Here is a 21,713-nt window from a genome sequence, read left to right on the forward strand (position 1 = left end):
AGAAACATTTCACTTCAAGCTTTCCGCTGCAGATTTCTTTCTACCAGAAAACCCATATGGCTCAAGTTTTAATTACTTTGGCTAATGCTATATGTAGTAATTCTGTGGTGAATGCTTAAGTGTTTCATTTCTGGTTTCCATAGCAACATTACATCAGCTTGCAGACAGCTGGCTCCACAGTTTTAAACCATAACAAATTGACCAAGCCAAGGCACAAAACTATAGCTGCTTTAAAGAGATAGCAAGTCCTTCGGCTGCTAGGCACTGACTGAAGAGTCTATGGGGCCATTTGGCACGGACAGGAGGGTGGAGCCTCCTTTCTTCCCAGCTTCTCTTGGAACAAGTGCATCCTTTGACACATCTGTGATGTTCTAATGGGAAAAGCCATGGAGCCAGCGTGGAGAACTTTTTATAACACAACTACACGCAATATGATCAGGGGAAAGGAACAAAATTAATCACATCTGTAAATAAGATTTGTGTGCTGGCGTACACGGCTTATCCTAAGCCTGTCATTGCTGTCCAAACAGATCCTTCACTGGTCCTTATAACAAACAGTTCTGGGATGTGCAGAATAAATGGTTTCTAAAAGTTTAGTGGCACAGTAGCAAGGGATGTGACGAATAAATGGTAGTCTGCATTTTCAAGGAACAATTAGATCCTTGGGGGGGGGGGGGGCGCACATGAGACCATCTTGAGCACAGAGTTATAGTTGCCTCCCTAGCTCCAAATCCGAGACACACTGTCACAGCGAACAATCAGAACAACCAGACTCAGTCATTTGTTTGTTTGTTTGTTTGTTTTTGTTTTTCGAGACAGGGTTTCTCTGTATAGCCCTGGCTGTCCTGGAACTCACTTTGTAGACCAGGCTGGCCTCGAACTCAGAAATCCGCCTGCCTCTGCCTCCCAAGTGCTGGGATTAAAGGTGTGCGCCACCACCACCCAGCCAGACTCAGTCACCTTATTCCCCCTCCATCCAGTGAGACAACATCATACAATATTTAAGCCTTTCTGAGAAGTATTTCTCAATTGCAAATATATTTCCTTGGGAAAGATCATGCAACAGTTTTGTTTGAACTTAGTCCATAAAAAGACACAGACACACACACACACACACCTCAACTTCTACGGCCACGCTGTCATTACATTAATTGTAAATGTAATGAGAAGAAAGGCAGTCGGTTGTAGATTTATTTAAAGCAATGCCGGATGCTGTCTAGCTCTAAGTCCCTCGCACAGAGTCAGCACAGCCCACGGAGCAGCTCCAGCTCACACTTACTCATTCTTTCATAGTCTCAAAATCATGGTTAGTATTCTCCAAAAGTTACATACGGCAGCTGGGTGACAACGCTCAGGGGTGGAAGGCAGGTTAGTAGCTAGAAGGAGAAATGCAGCTCTAGAAAAATCGAAGAAGCCAAGAAAGTTGCTTCCTAAGCAGAAGTGAACAGAAAGCCTTTTTCTTGGAGCAACAGAAAAGTTTTGCTTGCACACAAAAACAAACAAACAAACAAAAAAACATTCATCAACTTACCGGCTTCGGCATTTAGCAGGCGTAAGGGGTAGTTTTTTGCCCCTTCCCCCTCCCCACGCAGAGCAAACCCCACTCTTGATCCGTCAGCCCTGAAATCTCCGAGTCGGACCAGGCACTCCCACGAGCATGTTCTCCGTAGTTACATGATCGGGCAGGCTCTCCCAGTCACAGCCCAACATCTGACGAAGAGCACCAGGACACTGACTGGATTCAATTAGCCTCTCTCTGCCTGCTGCCTGATCCCCTGGCCGCTTGCTAACTGTATAACTTGTAAGAAAGGCCTAAGTCATCAGCTCTAAGCAAATCTCCTATTCACCACAAGGAAAAAGGGAGTGTTGTGCATGGCCAACAATCCCTGTTTTCACTGAGGAAGGCTCCCTGACCTCCTGCTGGCCTCAGTTCCTTAATTACTGTCTATGGAATTCCAGAGAAAGAAAGAAAGAACGCGAGAATCTGAGCGAATCCGGGACAGAGGGCTAACCCTTCCGAGTGACTGAACTCTAAAACAGATCGCTTCTGCAGATGGGCTTCCGAACGCTCCCTGAGGGGCGTGGTCACCATTGAAAGTGGACACCTTTCCAGGGCTATTTTTGAAATTACTATCATGGAGCTTGTGATTCTGGTTTTTCTCCCTGACTTATCATTTTCTCCCTCTCCCCATCCCCCCCCCACCCCCTTTCTGTTTTAATAGCCAGAGTAAATGTAGGCGATTTCCCCTTTCCTGGGGCTTCTAAAACTGTCTTCCCAAATTGTTCCGACCGTCATTTCAGGGCAGCTGAGTTCTCGGGCATTCTGGAACAGCAAGCCTGGGGACTATGTCACATGATTGTTTAATCTTGGGGAGTCCCAGGGGAGCACCAGGCACATGCTGTTACTGAAACAGGACATAGGCTAAACAAGACAGAGCTGAAAAATGGAAGAAAGAAGTCTCCATGACGTGTCCCTTCCCGTGGCTCACCTCACTGAGTTAACCCACCGTGCGGTTTGCCCTAATCACAGCGCGCTGCCTCTTCCACCGTGAGGGCCTTCCTTATCCATCTCTTTAGAGGCGGATACAGATACACAACACACATAAAACACCTGGCAGCCAGAGCTCACCGTGAGTGCCAATCTCTGTCTCCTTAAAATAGCAGAAGGACTTTTGGGAGGAGGTCTAGGGCTTACTTAAACGGGGGTAACATTTGAGACCCAAAGCTCACAAAAGGAAGGTCCTGCTTTGCCCAGAGTCTCCAGTTTAGTTGGCAGCCTGGCAGCCGGTCTTCCCCATTTTCTGGGTCCCTCACCTGCTCCTCTTCCCTCCCTTCCCTCCCCTTTCCTTTCCCTAGAAAGCATTGACTCCATGCCCCTCCCCTCCAAGTCTGCTGTCCCAGAAGCCTCTCTTCTACTTTTAACTGAAACTTTCTCTTTTTCCTGCCACAAGGATTCGCCATAGCTTCCCCTGTACTGCCTGGCTCCCCAGATCACAAACCAATTCTCCCAAAGCCTGTGGCTTCACCGCCCGCCACTGGCATTTCAGGGCCACGGACCACACAAATGGTGGCAGGTGAGTTCTGGATGAAGTACGACCAGCTCTGACATTCAGCAAGCATCAAGCCTGCAATCCATGAAATGGGTTCAGACATGACCCCTTTCTCAAACAGGAAGGGCAAGGTAGAAAGTGGGGCCCTGTGGCTCTGTCCTGTGGCTCTGTCCTGTGGCTCTGTCCTGCGGTTCTGACCCTGTGGCTCTGTCCTGCGGTTCTGTCCTGCGGTTCTGTCCTGCGGTTCTGTCCTGTGGCTCTGTCCTGTGATTCTGTCCTGCGGTTCTGTCCTGCGGCTCTGTCCTGCGGCTCTGTCCTGCGGTTCTGTCCTGCGGTTCTGTCCTGCGGTTCTGTCCTGTGGTTCTGTCCTGCGGTTCTGACCCTGTGGCTCTGTCCTGCGGTTCTGTCCTGCGGTTCTGTCCTGTGGCTCTGTCCTGCGGTTCTGTCCTGCGGTTCTGTCCTGTGGTTCTGTCCTGTGGCTCTGTCCTGCGGTTCTGTCCTGCGGTTCTGTCCTGCGGTTCTGACCCTGTGGCTCTGTCCTGCGGTTCTGTCCTGCGGTTCTGTCCTGTGGCTCTGTCCTGCGGTTCTGTCCTGCGGTTCTGTCCTGTGGTTCTGTCCTGTGGCTCTGTCCTGCGGTTCTGTCCTGTGGTTCTGTCCTGCGGTTCTGTCCTGCGGTTCTGACCCTGTGGCTCTGTCCTGCGGTTCTGTCCTGCGGTTCTGTCCTGCGGTTCTGACCCTGTGGCTCTGTCCTGCGGTTCTGTCCTGCGGTTCTGTCCTGTGGTTCTGTCCTGCGGTTCTGTCCTGTGGAATAAGCTGGTTTTCATTTCAAAGTAACTCTTAGCTGATCATCTTACCTGATCATCTTAGCTGATGATGGTCCTAGAATTCCTAAACGTCACTTTGGTTTGATGACATCTTATAGTGCGGATGGTGTTCCTAGAGCTCAGCAGTGTCTGTTACCTATGCGTCTTCTATTGGGTACTGACTGGAGGCACAAGAAGGTCCATAAAGCTGGAGGCACAATGACATTCGGGCCTCGGTGACACTGGATGCTAAGGTGCAGAGAAGGCTGGGGGAGCTTAGGAGATGGGACTCTGCTATTCCAAAGCCATGGAGGGGTTCAGATCTCCATCCTCCACTGGGAGGAGCAGCTAAGCCTCAGGCACGCGTGTTACTGTCTCTCATTTCTAGAACTGGCTGTGGGATCTAGGGAGGAGAGATGGTGATCCCTTTATATGAAGCCTGGTGCCTGGCGGAGTGAGAAGCACGGAAGCTTGGACTGATGGAGACACAGTGAAGAGGCTAGAGGGAAGAGATATCGCTCGGCTCCCCTCCCCTACACCAGCCCAGCCATGACCAGCTCCTGGGGGCCATCTATGAGGATGAACAAAAGAACTGAGTTTAACCATCCCTTCATACGCCTCTGCCCCCACCTCTCAGTGGACAAGCCTGGCATTTATAGAACTAATGTGGGGTTCCATGCCGGACACAACATGGATCTGAAACTCCGTGGGGACAAAGGCCTGGTATAGTCTCCTGGCCTGGATATACCGAGCCTGCTCATAGAAAGCCATTCCCAGAGTGTCTGCCTACGGCAATCCCGCTAGAAACGTAGTCAACGAGGAGTGAAGATGCTCAGAGTTCCCAGCCACACAACACAGCTGCCAGCCTTCACCTCGCATCAGAGCAAAAGCTCAACCAACAGACTGGGCTAACTCGACCTAAGAAAATGCTTGGTTCTGGAAAAACACCTCCTACAGTCTTGCTTTTTTAACAGTGGACTTGAACCTAGCTAAGCACAGCAGGTGTGCGAATGGGCTCACAGTCACATTTGGAATGCCTGAAGTCGATGCTAAGGAACTATCGGATAAGTCTCAGGACAGGGTGCACACAAAGCCTTGCCTTGGAACATGGAGCTGCGTGGTCACACCCCTTCCCTTCCTCACAGTTAGGACTGTGCTCTGCTCCACTGCTCAGACGCTCTCTAGAAAGGGCCTCCCAGAGGGGCTGCTTCTCACACTCTCCCTCTCAGAGAAACTCAAGTGCCCCAGGTTCTTGGGTGCTCACACATCACCGAGTTTGCCAGACACTCATCTAACAACGCCTCTGTCCACCAATCAGGGGTTGGGGGACCTTCTAGCCACCCCTTTCACTGTCTTAGCTTATATGGCTGCACAGCACCTAGACAAGCTTTATCCAGTGCAGCAGCTCTCAGCCTGTGGGTTGTGACCCTCCCGCCAGAGGTCACATATCAGATCTCCTGAGTACCAGATATTTACATTACGATTCCTAACAGTAGCAAAAATACGGTTTTGAAGTAGCAATGCAATACTTTTATGGTTGGGGTCACCCCAACATGAGGAACTGCATTGAAGAGTCACAGCATTAGGAAGGCTGAGAACCATTGATTTAGAGACTTGGCATACCCACCTTTATCACTGTATCGTCTGGTCCCTCGCTGAACGTGGCAAGGAGCACGGTCACGGTCACTTACAGAGCTATACTTGAGTAACACTTTCTATCTATTTCACATGGCAATTAAAACTTTGCAAAATGCAAAACCACACAGGAGGAAATGACCCGTATCCTGATATTGAGAAAAATTGGTAGCGTTTTGACTTACAGCTCTCAAATCCCCCGCCCTGCCACATACACACAATGATATATCATCCCAGTGACACAAAGGGTACTAAAAACCATTCCTGACCCTGGCTTTACTTTGTTGAAGTAAAAGCTTTCCTTCCCTCTGGCGCCTCTTGTGGTTTTCTTTAGAACAACAGTTCTCAACCTGTGGGTTGCCATCCACTTTGGGGATCAAATGGTCCATTATGATTCATAACGGTAGCAAAATTACAGTTATGAACTAGCAAGAAAAATAATTTTATGGTTGGGGGTCACCACAATGTGAGGAACTGTGTTAAATAAAGGGCCTCAACATTTGGAAGGTTGAGAATTACTGTTTTAGATACTTCTTAAGTCATGCATACTTCTTAAATTTTAAAAGAAGAATACATGGAAATTTTTTCCATGTCAACAAATACTCTTCCAATAGGGTACACCAACATTTTAGTGATTTAACAGCATTCTGTCACAGAAGTATGTTGTCATTTACTTAAGCAATGTGCGTGTCACTGGACAGTTGAATGTCTCCAACCAATTCAGATGCATACTGTGACAAAATTTATTAATATGTCTAGCACAGTCTTTTTCTCTGAACAGATGATTAAATTTTAGAATTGAAGGGTTTTTTAAAATGTGCACATCTGCAAGGCTTTTGACACCAATTGCAACTTGCTCTGAAGAAATGTGTTGTCTTAACTATATTCCCCATCATTACCAGTGCCACAATTTTTTTTTTCTACTTGGATAAATAAAACTTCTATCTATCTTGATGCTACATAGGTATTTATTGACTGGAATGAGTGAATGAATGAATGAATGAATGAATGAGGGAATGAGTGAACACACTGATTGAAGGCACTCAGAAAAACATGAAGTATCAACATGACTAGGAAGCATCCTCTAAACTTACAAAGTCACAGGACAGAAAGCACAGTGAGGAAAAGCTCGTGGGAGGCCCTGAAGCATGATGGTTAAAACAGGTCAGGTATGATGGCCTCAGCCTGGGATGGAGAAAAGATCTGCACATGGGACCTCGCACCTTAGCTATGGAAACTGAAATGTGTATTAGTGGCTGGTTAACACTAGTTATGGGTTTCAGGGCACATCCATGTCCATACATGATCTAGAGGTTAGTCTTGTGATGGTCCCAAAGCCATAATTCCTTGTCCACTCTGACCTCAGATGCTTGCCTATCTAGTTGGATAAAGCAGAGTTCAGCTGATGTCACTGTATCAACAGCATGTGACACCAATCAACGGCAGCTTCTGTCCCCCCTTCTCTGAGCTGGATTTCATCATCTCTCCACCATATCCGGTCTCCTTCCATGGTCCAGCAGTGATGTATTCAGGATCCCTCCCTACCTTAGGGCTACATTCTGGCTCTGCCTGGATACACTCAAAATTTTCCCAACACTTGAGGACTGAGCCATGTCCGGTCATGGCAGGGACCTTTGGGTCACTGTTATCATGGTAATCTTTATGTTTACAAAGAGAAAAATATTAGTCTCGCTGAGTTCGTAGCAATCCTGTTCAACTTAAATCTTACAGCTACATAAGACATGAAGCATACTGTGCCTGACATCCTACTCTATTACAAAGAAGTCAGGCAAGGAGACCCATCTGTTTAGTAAGAAATATTTTACTCATTAGAGAGTGACATCATTGCCCTCTGAAATTAGGAGAATTTTGTCAGCAGATGGGGGAAAAATAAGATTCCATTCTCCTCCCAAAGGTACTGGGCCACACTGAAATAATCACTTTGGCAGCTTCCAAATTATCTAGTTGTCGCCAAACTTGAGGAAAGGGGAAGAGGAGGAGGAGAAGGAGAAAGAGGAGGAGGAAGCAATGGAAGAAGAGAAGATAATTATAGGAGACTTTTATTTGGAAAAAGTATATGGGAATTTGAAGTAACATTACTATCCCCTGGAGAAAAAGGACTGTCAGCACTTAATTCATTTTAAAAACTTTAAAAATTAATAGGCGGCCCAATGGAACGCAAGTATGTGTCACCTTCTACAGTGTACTTGCTCTATTCTGTTTCCTAAACTCAAGAACATGGAATTGCTTTTAACCACCCTCAAAACAATGTGCTATCTTCTTTTTCCCAAAGGAGGAGGGGAAAAAAAAAAAAACAGATCCCAACAGTCCTACCACCAAACCTAGGGCGACTCTGAGCCCAAGAAGCCAACCCACTCCAAAGCTACAAGCTCCCTGGAAGCAGAGAAAATGTTTTTCCTTCTTCCCCTGGGGGTGGGAAGGATGGAGGAAGGCGACTGACTTCCCCTCCATAGGTAAAGCCTTGGGTGACTTTTCTGCATGTTGTCATCCCATTCAGGGGTCAGGGGGACCGGCTGTTGATATGAAGTAGCTGATGGTCACAGTGAAAGGACCAAGAATGACTAGGGAGCCAGCAGCAATAGGAGACCTCCCTTGTGAGAGCCTGGGAGGTGCACCCAACGCACGTCAATGACGTGAGACACCCTGCAGATTCTAGCAAACTCTCCCGACCCCTGGCCCCGCACATCCCCAAGAGCCCCAGGCTCTCAAGCAGCCCCATGCCAATGGAGACGGCTGACTCAGAACAGCACTGCCAAGTGGGGCAATCACACATGAACTGGAAAGTCCAGTGTTCATTCCCGAAGTCTCTAAGTCTCCTCAGAGACTGGGTGTGTTGCAAAGTCACATTGCTTTGGCATCTCAGGCTACTGACTCATGGTTCAGGCACAGTGACTTCTCAGGACAGGGCTGTCTAACAACTTAGTCTAGGCACACGACAATGCAGAAATACAGAGAGCCCAAGGAATCTAGTAAGCACAGAAGGAGGCTATAGAGACCCACCTATGCCACCAGGCCCGCAGGTGAGCCCATGCCATTCCTAAAGTCACAATCTGTATATCTATTTGGTTTTGTCTATAGAATTAATAAGAAGATGCAAGTTCTAAGCTAAAGGATCCAGGCTGAATGCCTATCTTTAAAAAGATAGATAGATAGATAGATAGATAGATAGATAGATAGATAGATAGATAGATAGATAATTAGCTCTGAGGAGGTTGTTTATCATCAGTGAATTAGCAAAACCATCAGGATACGATTGCTGAACACTGAACCACTGGATGGCCTTCTCAGAGAGATCAGAAAAATGATCAGCCTCCTCTGCCAAAAAAGTGTTAGAGCCCAGCAAAATACACTTCCCCATCAACAAGTAAAGAAAGGCTCGTGCATTAACACTTAGAAACTGCATGGCCAAGGCAAGAGACGAATCATCAAAGTTCCCTCCCACTTAAAAACAAACCAGACGAGCAAACAGCAGAGACTTCTGGATTCTGAAAAGAAACTGTTCCTGCCTCTATTTTTCATGACTCAGGAACAGTGGATATGGAACTGGGAATCGGTGAGTGACAGCTGATCAGCTGATCACAGAGCTGCCTAATCAATATTAAGCCTCTGGAACTCACTAGAATGGTAGACTTGAATAAAGACAGGGTGGCTCTGCTGGCATGAACCAACGGGTGTGAGTTGTGACAGAGCTGGGGTGGGGAGGAGTCCAGTACCAGGATGCCTCTGGAGACCACATTCTGTCACTTATGGGGCTGTCCAGTCGGAGACAGCATTGGCCACACAACTGGACTACACAAGAGAGACCTCAGCTGAATCTTGGAAGAACTGGGACGGGGCAGGGAGAGCTACTGTTACACAAACGTAACACTCCTGACATCAGCTCCAGTACAAAATGTGACTAGAGTCACCCCAGTGCGATCAGGTTGGGAAAACATGTATGATGGCTAATTAAAATCCAAGATGTGACAAGTAGAGGGGGGGAAAGTGGGTAGCAAAAGGGAACACACGAACTTTGGAAAAATGGAAGCAAGTTTTTGATCTTATATCTTCACTAGGGAAAAAATATACATGCATGCGTGCACGCGCGCACACACACACACACACACACACACACACACACATGAGCCATATGGAAATTGCAGTTGCTTCACTGTGTGAACTAGTTTAAGGGGCTGGAGTAAATGCACTTACTTCTCCTGAAGAGAACTCAGGTTTAGTTCCCAGCACCCACGCAGCAGCTTGCAACTGTCTGTACTTCTAATTTCATGGGCTCTGAGGCCCTCTGCTGGCCTCCCTGGGTACCAGGCACACACAGGGCACAGACTTTCGCGCAGACAAGCACTTGAACACATACATTTAAAAAAATTTTTTTTAAATAATGTAAGTCATGAATTTAATTAAATGAAACCTCAAAGATGGCACACACAGATGATACAACTTTAAAGAAACAGACATAAATAAATAAATAAATAAAAAGCCAAAACCAGGTACAGAGTCAACTTGTTAGGAAGAGGGGACCAAGAACACCGTGTACCTCCAGAAGTCAAAATACAAAGAGCTCCATGCCATGTAAGTCATTTTTCTCCCACTATGCCTGATTGAAAATATCCAGCTCTTCACCTTGAACCCTGCCACCCCGCTTACCTGACACCCACTTCTCTTTTTTCACCTGGAGAACCATCTGGTATCAGGCACCATCCTTGGGAAAGCCTCTGAGGGCGGGGAAGGGGGTGGCAGGAGGGGAGGGGGCAGAGGGAGGGGATGGACTTCCATTGTGCCTGGCACCTCTCCATCTGTCTGATGGATCATCCCAACCACAAACTCACTGGGAATAAAGAACTGGTCCATGGCACAGCCTCGATAAATGTTTGCCCAATGGGTGATTAGAGGAATGCCCAAGATGGCATTACTTCATCTACACACTGGATCAAATGGGCAACAGGGCAGGAGATGAATCACGTAGTTTTCGGAACCAATTATGCAATGCTCTTTGCTTTATACAACTAACAGTACACCATCAGGACCACCGGAGGGCGTGGTGTGACGCAGAGAAGGGAAAGTGGGGCTCAGAAGAGGACAGAGGAATATTTTCAGTGGCTATTATTCTGTACAACTAGGATTTGGCTGTACTAAATACCGCTTTCCCATTCAAAACCCTGGGTTCAACCTCCAGGACCCACATGGTTTTATTTATTTATTTTTGCTTTCCAAATGAGTGTCATTGTCTGCTGCTGACTGTAGTTCTGAGAGTTTTGGTATAATGGGTAATTATGATGACAGAGTTCAAACACACCATAAACAAGCGATGGGCGGCCTGTGCCTTCAATGAACTGGCTCTGCACCCAGCTTCTTAGATCCTGACTCTGAATTCTGTTCATGAACCACAAGAAGGCCTTGTGGCCCAATAAACAAGGCTTGGCACTGGGGCAAATGACTTAATGAAGGGCAGAGATGTGACGAATCAATAACACAGGACAATGAAGGACATCCTCTTTATCTTCAAACTCCCTGAAGTCTCTCCCTCCAGCGGAGAGAGGAAGGGCTACTGCAAATCCAAATGCCAAACCCTGACCCATATTCGATTTTATCTGCACTTGGATATAACCAGCTAGTGGAATTAATGTGGTATATCTCAACTGGTAGCTGTACATTAGGCTGGACAAATGAAGCTTCATTTGTATAGGTCAAAAGCTATCTTTATCTCTAATGTTATAGATTTATTTCAACCTGATAAAAAAGAAACAAAAGACCAAAGTGTATTAAAAGGCTATCTTAAGTTTAAAAAGATCTCTTTAGAAATAGACACCATCAGAATATGTCATACTTGGGCACTCTGTCAGTATTTGTTTGTATTCACGTGGCCCTTGATACACTGAGGCGGGTCCCCACAAACAATTGGAAACAAAGGTGTCCCTGGTTCATTTGCAGAGAACCCAACTTGCAGTTATGATTCCTGGGCCTCGGATGAGGATTCCCTCCACTTCTGAGAGAGCCAGACCATATACTAAATCCACCCGCCTGGAAGACCATCCCCACGTAGATACCTGCTTCCTCCTTTCTTACACGTGGGGCTGCACTCACACCTAGCCTGAATCCATTTACAGGCAGTCAGCTGCATGTGCATTTGAGAAGAGCAGAGTAGAGTCCGAGAGCATTGGTGAGTTTTCCCAACTGGGCTACTGACATGTACACACAGAGGCATGGACATAAATAGCACTTGTGAGGACTCAAACATTTCAATGATGGCAGTGGACAGAAAGGACGGGTGATCTTCCCACAGAGTAACTAAAGGTGACGACACCCATCAGGATTGATTGCTCTGTGCCGTTAACACTCACGGGGCACACTGGGTTGGCTGATCTAGGGAAGAAACTGAAGGACAAAGATGGCTGCTCTGCCCCAGAGGCAGAGCTGACAGGGTAGTGGAATCCAGACCTCACGCCTGACTCATGTCTCCGCTTCTCCAGCCCTGTTCCTACCCACACTGGGTGAATGCTGGCTTCCAGGTCTGCAGAGGCTAGTACCTCCTTCTTGTCTAACTTGATTTCTTCATGGTGATCTTAAGGGACTCGTGAAACACATGCCTCAGACTTTGGCCCTGGTCCCAGGGAGAAGGCTGGGAATGGGAGGGGACAGTGCTGAGCAAAGACCAGGAAGTGGAGAAATGAACAACAGGAAGTCACCTCAGCAGACCCCACCACCACCTTTAAACCACTTGCAATTTGGGGCAAATTCTTAATTCTCACAACCCCTCTCACTGTGGGGCTAGGAAGACAGGTCAGCCAGTAACTATAAGTCTCACACAAACCTGAGGCTCTGAGTTCAATGTTCATGGCCTACAAAACAAACAAACAAGAACAAACCAGGCAGAGGTGGCAAGCAGCAAGATGGGAGGCAGAGATGGGAGAATGACCTGGAAGCGCTGTGGCCAGCTAGCCTGGAGCTACACAGTGTAGCAGCACAGATAAGAGAGACATTGCTCACAAGGGAAAGGTCAAGAATCAATTTCCTAACATGTGCATATCCACCAAGCACTGTATACATTTGTTTTCTCTCTCTCTCTCTCTCTCTCTCTCTCTCTCTCTCTCTCTCTCTCTCTCTCACACACACACACACACACACACACACACACACACACACACACACACACATTCAGAGACATTTGGAAAGGGCTAATTATCGAGGTCCAGTGGAACTCATCCAGGTGTGCAGAACTGCTAAGCTGGGAACAGTGCGCATGGTAGCGTGTTTGTCTAGTGCGTGTAAGGCCCACGGCTCAATCCCCAGCACTTAAAGAACGGGGGGTGCCTACCTGAGTTGGGATATAAGTGCCCTCTGATAACTATTGCTGGGACGCCTTTCTCTTTCTTCCTGTTCACCTTACAAGGGAACTGGGCCCACTCATGTTTTGCGTGTGAAATTGAGAACTGAAGCATAGGTCCAGTTACCTCATGGTCAAGTGCAGCTAGGATAGCATTAAAGCTTCAACCTTAGAGCCGTTTCCTAGCCACAAGGAAAAAACCATCTTGCTAATTTGAACCTATCTGGGATGAAGCTGAGGTACACAAAAGTTCCTGTAGCAGAAAGTACAAAGGCAAACAGGGGAGATTATAGAAAACCCACACTCACTCAGTCGCCCGAGTTAGTTTACTCCTGGAATCTAGCCTCTCGTAGATGCCCTCCTCTTAGAGCAAAACAATATAAGAGAAGACAGTGGAAACAAGGCCAGCCGTTTTCTTGGAGGAAATGGGTCCTGGATTGGCAGCTCTAATGCTGTCATATTTATGCATCATTTATGTGCCCAATAAATATTCATTACCATCCAAATTGGTAAAAATGTAAAAACCATATATTTTTCAACCAAGGATTATTTACAGGTGGGGCATTTTGAAAATTCACATGCTGTCAAGTCTTATTTCCCCAAATGATGATGCCAATTTGGTTCATGATTTTCTTTGAACATTTTTGAATATGAAAATTACATTTCTGACAAATGTTAACTTATAGATATTAGTTCTCTATGCTAAAATAAGCATATTCAATAAACACATTAAAAGTAGCCCAGTTAGAAGTTGGGCATAAGGGCACACAGCTGTTATCAAAGATACTTGGGAGCTGAGGCAGGAGGATTGCTTGATCTCAGGAAGTCAGCATATACCAGGGCAACATAGATCCCCATCTCAGAAAAGAAAAAATAAACTAATAAGAAGAGGAAGAGGAGGAGAAAAGATTCAATGCAGAATGGCAGACTCTAGACTCTAAGAGGCTCATCGTATATGCATAAATGATGGGGGAACCGAAGCGTGAAGACGCAGCCTACTCAGGACATGCCAGGAGTAGACTGTATCTTTTCCATAATACCATTAGGCCATCTGCTACAGAACTAGTACCAAGCACCTGTGTGGTGTGCTCTATAGCTTTCGGCACACTCTACCAGAATAGCTAGTGATGATGTTCTAGAAAGTTGTAGTGCAGACCTCCCCTAGAGGGACAGCAAACTTGACTTCTCTGGCTTGAAGACAATGCCTGTTAATGGGGCACATGAAGTGACTTTGAAAAGCCTACATCCTGGGCTGCCAACATGTTACAGGACAGGGTGCTTTGTCTAGTACGCGCAAGGCCGTGAGTTCTATCCTTAGTGCTACATACAGAAATAGTAACAAAACCTCCTGAGCAAAACCCAGTCACTGAAAGTCTACAGTTTATAATTTGAGAACATTTCTGACACTTTAACAGATTCTACCCCAAACATAACATACTGAGGGCATATTTTAGTGCTGACCTTCCTTGAACACTTCCGTCAACACTTAAAAATAGCATCTTCAGAAAAGGCCACATAACATTTTGTTACTCAAACTTTGGAAATGGTCCACCCACATGGCTCCCCTGAACCTCAGACCAGGTTAGCAGTCATATTTATAGTTGGAATGAAAGGCTAGAAAGAGAGGGTTCCCGGATGTGAGGAACTATAACGCCCTCGTAGTGCACGGTAATTTTCCCTTATGAAGATATCTTTAGACTCGTACGCTAAGCCTCCTCAAACCTGAATGTGTTACATGACAGGGCGATCTGCTTCACAAAACAACTGGCTTCACAAACATACTCCACAAGAATTTCTTTATCCTCTCAAAGAAGCTCGGCCTTGGACACATGATTCCAACTTTTTCTAGAACACTTTACAAGGTGTGAAGTTTATCCAATACAGGTTTGCCACTCCAAGAGGTTTGCAATACCCCATGAGCCCATCAACTTTATCACTAATTTCAGTTCAAGCACTTTCACTAATGTTAAAACACCAGACACAATTCATCAGCTCTTGTCCATTAGCTCTGCGAAAATATAAAACTATTTACTAAGACTTATGGCATAATAACTACAAGACTGTGCATACCTGCAGAGAGTGTGTGTGTGTGTGTGTGTGTGTGTGTGTGTGTGTGTGGTGTGACTGTGCATACCTGCAGAGGCCAGCAGAGGGCATCAGATGCCCAGGAGCTGATGCTACAGGCAGTAACCACTAACTGGATGTCGGTGCTAGAAAGTGAACTTGGAGAGGGCTCTTAACGGCTGAGCCATTTCTCCAGCCCCTTAAATGTGTTCTTAACCAGAAGGTAAGCTGAACCTGCAGCCACAACACTGACAGCTCCTCATGACAGTCCCTATAACCTTCCACCTGGCAGGAGGCAAGCAACAACAACAACAACAACAACAACAAAGCACTACAATCAATTAAAAGGAAAATAGTTAAGCAAACATTCAGCTATTTAAGGAGGAATAAAGTTAAATTCTTAGCCAGAGCCCCTTCTAAATACTCCATCATGGACAACAGAAGCTCATTATGAGCAGAATCCAGCACAGAACAGATGTTCCTTTGGCAAGGAGGAGGCTATTTTTCACTTCCCCTGGTAACTATCTTTAGCACTTTAAACTCTTAGGAACTAGGAATGCACACATGGATTTACTATGAAGCAGCTCGCAATTATCTAATGTCAGCTATGAGGGCAGGGAGCCTATGAAATCAGTGCAAATGACATCCCAAGGCATGCCAGGCGTCAATACAGGCATTGAGGTCTGGTGACAAAGGCCTTATGATCACTGGGCCTTTCAAGGTCTGGGCATTCCCAACTATGACCAGTGAGCTATTTACATCTCCGTATAGAAAGGAATCAATAGAAAAGGGAAGTCTGCCTAACTTGGGATGGCGGGGAATCATCACAGTAGACATTATCTGAGTCCTGAGAAGGAGGCAATTGCGGAATAATGATGGAATAGTTCAGATCTGAGGGAATGTTGAACTCAGTCTCCCTCAAAACACAGGGAAGCCTTAATCAAGTTCAAGCAAACTTCAGGAAACTCTTGTTGGGTGCAGCTCTGCGCACGCACCATGACTAAGTGGTTATGGGAGTGCACAGAAAGTCAACTGGCAAAATACGCAGTAAATAACTCACTTTAGTAAACTCAGTCCGTTAGTGACTATCCCATGGTCATCATCCACACCTCACCCCACAAGCAGAAGTCAGTCTTTAGCGTTTCGGGAAGAGTGTGCTATATTTGAAGGGAATGTAAGAATTCCTGACACTTTACTGGACTCTGACCTACTGCAGTTATTTGGGCGACATGCAGAAAGAGACAGTGTGGTGAGAGGTTACTAATAGAATTGTGTACCTGGAACTCTGAATTTATATGTGCAAATGAGTATGATTTTAACATCTACACTAAACGTGTGAGCTCTTTCCCTACAGGGCCTGCCTCTCTTTCTTAGTCACCTTTGCTAGCACTAGGCCTGCTTCAAAGCAAGCCTCCATAGACATCTTAGCATATACTTCCTAGATGAGAGATGACTAGCTAGCTGCTTGTAGACTAAGTGTGTGAAGTGTTACACTGACCTTGTTTCTCTGAATGAACAAGTCAACCTTGCCCCTGAGTCTGTCACCATTGATCAGGACAGTACACAGAGGGCTTGACACTCAAGGACGTACTATGGACAAGCCAGCTTTGTCTTCTCTCACAATTTGAGTGAATCACATCCTTCTTAAATCCCTGGGTTTACTCTTCATGATTCATTTGGGTTCTTTATTATTAGTTCTTTATTATTAGTCTTGTGGATTTGGGATGAGAGCGCCAGGGTCATATTCAAAACTACGGACATGGTTCTTCGATGACTCCACAGTCTTAGGACGCAAGGCTTGCTAGCCTGCGACATATTTATTATTATATATGGTACCATTTTGGTCTCTCAGCAAGTCTGGCATGGCTTTAAAATGCACAGTCCTTCAGTTGCAATGGAAATCTGGTGTTTGTTTTGGGAATTGGGAACAAGAAGGGAGTGAAAAGGGTTATTTACTTCTGATATAGTACCATTCATTGCTTAGACACAATGCAAAGTTAAGACTAACCTGTAGTTGCAAGAGTCCCATGCATGCTCCTAGAGGAGGGAGGAGGATGGATACTGGGTAACACTTTGCTTAAGTGAGCTGGACACTGGTCTAGGCGCTCCCCGCAGAGGGAAAGAACACAGCATGTCTGCCTTGCTCAAGGAGCCCGAGAGAGGTACAATTATTTCTCATACTTGGGGATAAAAGCCGAGGGTTGTTGTATTAAATCTGGCTCAACAAAAGCATAAAACAGGAAGCAATAAATGTGCTGTGGGAGGCTAAGCGAGGTTTTATAGAGGAAGTTAAGAACTGGCCTTCACCGTGAAGAATGCACACATTTTCAGCAGGGGGAAGTGGAGGACATGTTCTGGGCAGAAAAATTGTGGGGGTTAAAACTGGGAAATATGAAAAGCCCGGGCAGGGTTTGTTCAGCAGTGGGTATGGGGACTGGTGTGGCCTGAATGAAGGGTACTGTGCATGGGAGTAAAAGATAGGATCAGAAAGATGACCAACGCCAGATCACACAGGGCCCTGGATGCCAGAGCAAGCATGGAGTCTGTGCTATACAAAATAAGGAAGCATCGGCTTTTTATGCAACGTGGCTGAAAGAGAGAAGAAGTTTGTGTCAGACAGACTGCCTATGTAGGCATAGACAGGAACCTATGAGGGTCATGGGGAAAAAGTGGCTTCCAACAGCCAGGAAGGAGAAGAGCTAGCAAACAAAACTCTACACAGTCTGAGACACGGGAACTCCCTCCATTCTTGCTCCATATTGTGTTTGCAGATGGCACTGTACGGGAAAAGTCTAGACTGCAATTCCTGCAACCATCATGAAATTCCTAGTTGAAAGGGTACCATTTTTGGTCATATTCAAACAGTCTGAACCATTTAATGGCATTCTGGTGGGGAAAGAAGTCAGAATGTCTATCTGTGGGTAAAATGATCTTATTCGGACAAAACCATCAAATCACACAGGGGCATGGACATGTGCACACGATCAGAGGAAACACACTAAACCAGCAAGGCTACCAGTAAGGTGACAAGCCCAACACACTGAGATAAAGCTAGACTGTATACTTTGTAACAAACTGAGAGAATTAAAAGAATGATTCTAGGGGTTGGGGATTTAGCTCAGTGGTAGAGCGCTTGCCTAGCAAGCGCAAGGCCCTGGGTTCGGTCCTCAGCTCTGGAAAAAAAAAAAAAAAAGAATGATTCTATTTATAAACACTGAAAATAATGAAACCTTATAGGAATAGACATAATGAAAAATGCAAAGCTTTCACACCGAAACCTGCAACATATTCCTGACAGAAACTAAAAAGACATCCTCAGATGGGGTGCCATTTCAATGAGAATCTTAATGGCAACTTTTGTATAAATAGAAAAATCCACCCTAAAATTCATATAGAATCTCAAGGGATTTCAAATAGTTAAATCAAGTTTTTAAAAGTAAGTAAAGGGGCAGGAAAGGTGACTCGGGGCTTAAGAGAGCTTTTGGTTCTTGCAGAGGAACCAGATTCCATTGCTAACACGGAGTCTGGTGGCTCACAACTGCCTGTTAACTCCAGTTCCGAGTGACGCAGCGCCCTCATCTGGCCTCCATGAGCACTACATGCACATGTGCATATGCACAAAGGCACAAACACATAACTTTATAATATAAATAATCTAAAGGAGTCAACAAAATTGGAAGAGTCGCATTTTACAAGTTCAAGCCTTACTGCAAAGCCACAGTAAGCAGTCAGATGCCAGTAAAAGGACAGATCGTACAAGAAGCAGCCCACACAAGGATGGTCACTTAATTCTCAAAAAGAATGCCAACACCATTTAACGGGAAAATGTCAGCAAAGAGATCTTGGAAAACTGGATATCCACAAACAGATGAGTTTTTAAATTAATGTGAATAAAAAAAAATTTTTTAAACCCGTAAGTGCTAAAAAATCTACAAAACCACTAGCAGAAGATGGGTGATATCATTGCCACCACCTCCACATTGTTTTGGCAATGATGGCATGGATATAACACCCAAATCATGAGCAATGGGAAAAAAGGACGAGAACGGAATTTTGAAATTAAGAACATCAGTATAAAGATTACCATCAACATAATAAAAAAGCCACCCATAGGATGGGAGAAAATAACAGAGGTTTTTGTTGTTATTGTTGTTGTTACATTTAACAAAACAAAACAAAACAAAATAAAACAGGTCATGGGTCACGAGTGCCAAGCACTCGAATAAACCTTTCCCCAAAGACGCACCAATGGCCGACAATCCCACGAAAAGATGTTCAACTTTGATAATCAATTATTAGGGAAATGCAAAGCAGAAATACAAAGGAATCCCATTACACAGCTATTGTCAAGAAATTAGAAAAAAAAAGTGTTGGTGAGAAAGAATTTGGAACCCCTGTACTCTGCAGACAGTATGGTTTACAGTTACTGTAGACAACATACAGAAGTTGTCAGAAAGTTAAATGCAGAATTATTAGTTATTCTGAGTCTTTAGACATATATTTAACTCCATAGAACACTACCGAACTCCACAGAAAGCAGACAGTGTAGCCCGAGGTATCTTATCAACACTGTTCACAATACTAAAAGGGTGGCTCCGCCCTATAAACTGTGCCTATCAACAGATGCATGGGTAAACTAAATAAGAATCTACATTAGATATTGTGGTGCTAAGATCCAACAGACAACAGGACAGACAAACACTAACGTGGAGCAATTCAGCTTTTAAGAGACACAAAGTACAGCAGTGGTTGCCATAAGCAATGGATGCTTATAGAAGACATTTCTGTGTGGGAAGACTTGAAGCCTCTGGAAGTGGACTATGGTCCACCACGTGAACGCACTTACTTAAGCCGAACTGAACGCTAAAAGACAGTTAATGTGGGAATGCTGCTTGCTATTTACAAACAAAACCCAAGAAAGTCAGCCTGAATGGCAGGATTCCAACTCAGCCGAGACAGCACCAGAAGGCGAGGTCTATGGAAAGAGACCTTAGAAAGGTTGGGCCTCAGGCTGACCCTGATTAGCACAATGGTCAAGACACCCCCAGGACGTGGACTCACGTTGCAGGTGGAGGAGCCATCCAATGTCGGGTAGGAGCCATCGGGCCAGTCTGCGGGGTCCAAGGTGGATGACTGACGGTGCTGGGCCTCGTATTCCTTCAGCTGCAGCAAGAACACATGAGAGACTGAAGCACAATAAAGCTCATGGACTCCACAGCAGAAATCACAAAGAACTTCCCCACGCTGGTGACGGTGATCCAGGGCTAGCCAAAGCTAAGCCTTCCAGAGCCACAAGCAGGGTATGAACCCTACCTTCAGGTTTTAAATCAGAGCGACAGACACAACAGACTCGCGGTATGCTGCTCCAAAAGGAACCTGATTTTCTTCCTCCAACACTAAAACTTGTTTTGTCCGTAAGCCTGAAACCAGGAACTTTCTATAGGTCCACAGGTATACATCCCAGAGGGAGTCCTTCCTCTCAGAGGACAGTGGAAGAGGCCCGCGACATCCAAATGTCAAAGGGAGAATGCCTGAAACCAACTTTTAGAGATGTCAGGGCAGGGCTAGGGATGTTGCTCAAATAGTAGAGCCTTGCCTTGCCTGCAGGAATCCCTGGGTTCAACTCCCCAGCTTTGCACAAGCTGGGCATGGAGGGGTGTGGCTGTCTTCCCAGCACAGAGCCGTAGAGGCACCAGGAGGCTGGCCTGTTTCATTCAAGGCTATGGCCCATTTGTCTGTCAATTTTATCACATAACTAATATGAAATAGCTCGCTAGGGACTTTGAACACGGGGACAGAATAACAAAGACAAGAAACAGACAGACAAACAGAACACCTTCCAGAGCTGCTGAAAACGTAGGCTTAGAAACTCTGTGTTTAAACGATAGGAAAAAGCAAAACGAACACAGAAAGGAAAGGAAATGTTACAGAAAACGGAGCAAATACGACAAAACCGAGTAGGGGCTCTTTCCGAATGCTGAGTGCGAGCCAGTCTAGGGAGGTGTGTGTACAGCACAGCAGGGCAGCACCAAGCTCGTCAGACACCTAGGCTGTTACCGCTGTCACACCGCCTTGTAATTTAGTCTTCAGATCCAAATGAAGACATTGATCAAACTGTGTTCCATGAAGCAAGAAAGTTAAAGAGAGAAACAGTCTGAGAGCGAGGGATCACTGCAGTGCTCTTCCACTGGATCTGTGGGACGCAGAAAAGTCACCATCCAAAACACATGTCCTTGAATGTCTCTTTTCCCTCTGCCTGGGAGAGGAGGAGGAAGAGGAGAGCACTGCTTGTGGGACAGGTCACTGACCACCCCACCCCACCCCACCCCCCACCCCACCCCCCACCCCACCCCCATCTCATCCTCTCCTCTAGGACAACAGGGGACACACTGAACCCTTGTTAGAAGCTCGCTCCCACAATCGAGCTGATGCAGGAGAGCTCTCAACACACATCTGTGCACAAATACAGCACCGTGACTACCACCCTGTGGCTTCAGGTAAGCGCACAGCTCACATTAAAAGCATATGGCCCGAAGCTCCTGCTGTTAGTGACACTAATCATTTTAATCATACACGTATCACCAGGGACATATACACTGTCCTCATCTTTATGGTACGCTCATGTTCTGTCTACTGGGCTGATCCTTCCATCTGGATATGTGTTGCTTTCTGAAATGCTATCCCCGCCCTGCATGCTTGGGGCGAAATGCCAGGTTTTTACAAGGGATCCTTATAAAAATGTCAGTTTTGTCTGGGCCTCTTCTCTACTCTATTCCTACACCCAATCTTATCCCCTCCTACCAGGAGTCACTAAGTAAG

The 21,713-nt window shown here is 45.8% G+C and overlaps 1 protein-coding gene across 6 annotated transcripts in view; it reads right to left on the bottom strand.

Annotated features, from left to right (window-relative positions):
* Positions 1-21,713, bottom strand: part of Sash1 (SAM and SH3 domain containing 1) — a 223,392-nt gene that overhangs the window by 38,347 nt on the left and 163,332 nt on the right. For 4 of the 6 annotated variants that reach the window (XM_030245256.1, XM_006512837.3, XM_030245255.1 and 1 more), the window contains exon 8: positions 19,956-20,057. In XM_030245256.1, the coding sequence (XP_030101116.1) occupies positions 19,956-20,057 (102 nt within the window). Of the gene's footprint in view, positions 1-1,531; positions 2,300-19,955; positions 20,058-21,713 lie in introns of those variants that run through there. The other 2 variants (XM_006512840.3, XM_030245257.1) reach the window with 2 other exon arrangements.

This window comes from Mus musculus, chromosome 10, assembly GCF_000001635.26.
Source record: "Mus musculus strain C57BL/6J chromosome 10, GRCm38.p6 C57BL/6J".
Classification (NCBI taxonomy): Eukaryota; Metazoa; Chordata; class Mammalia; order Rodentia; family Muridae; genus Mus; species Mus musculus.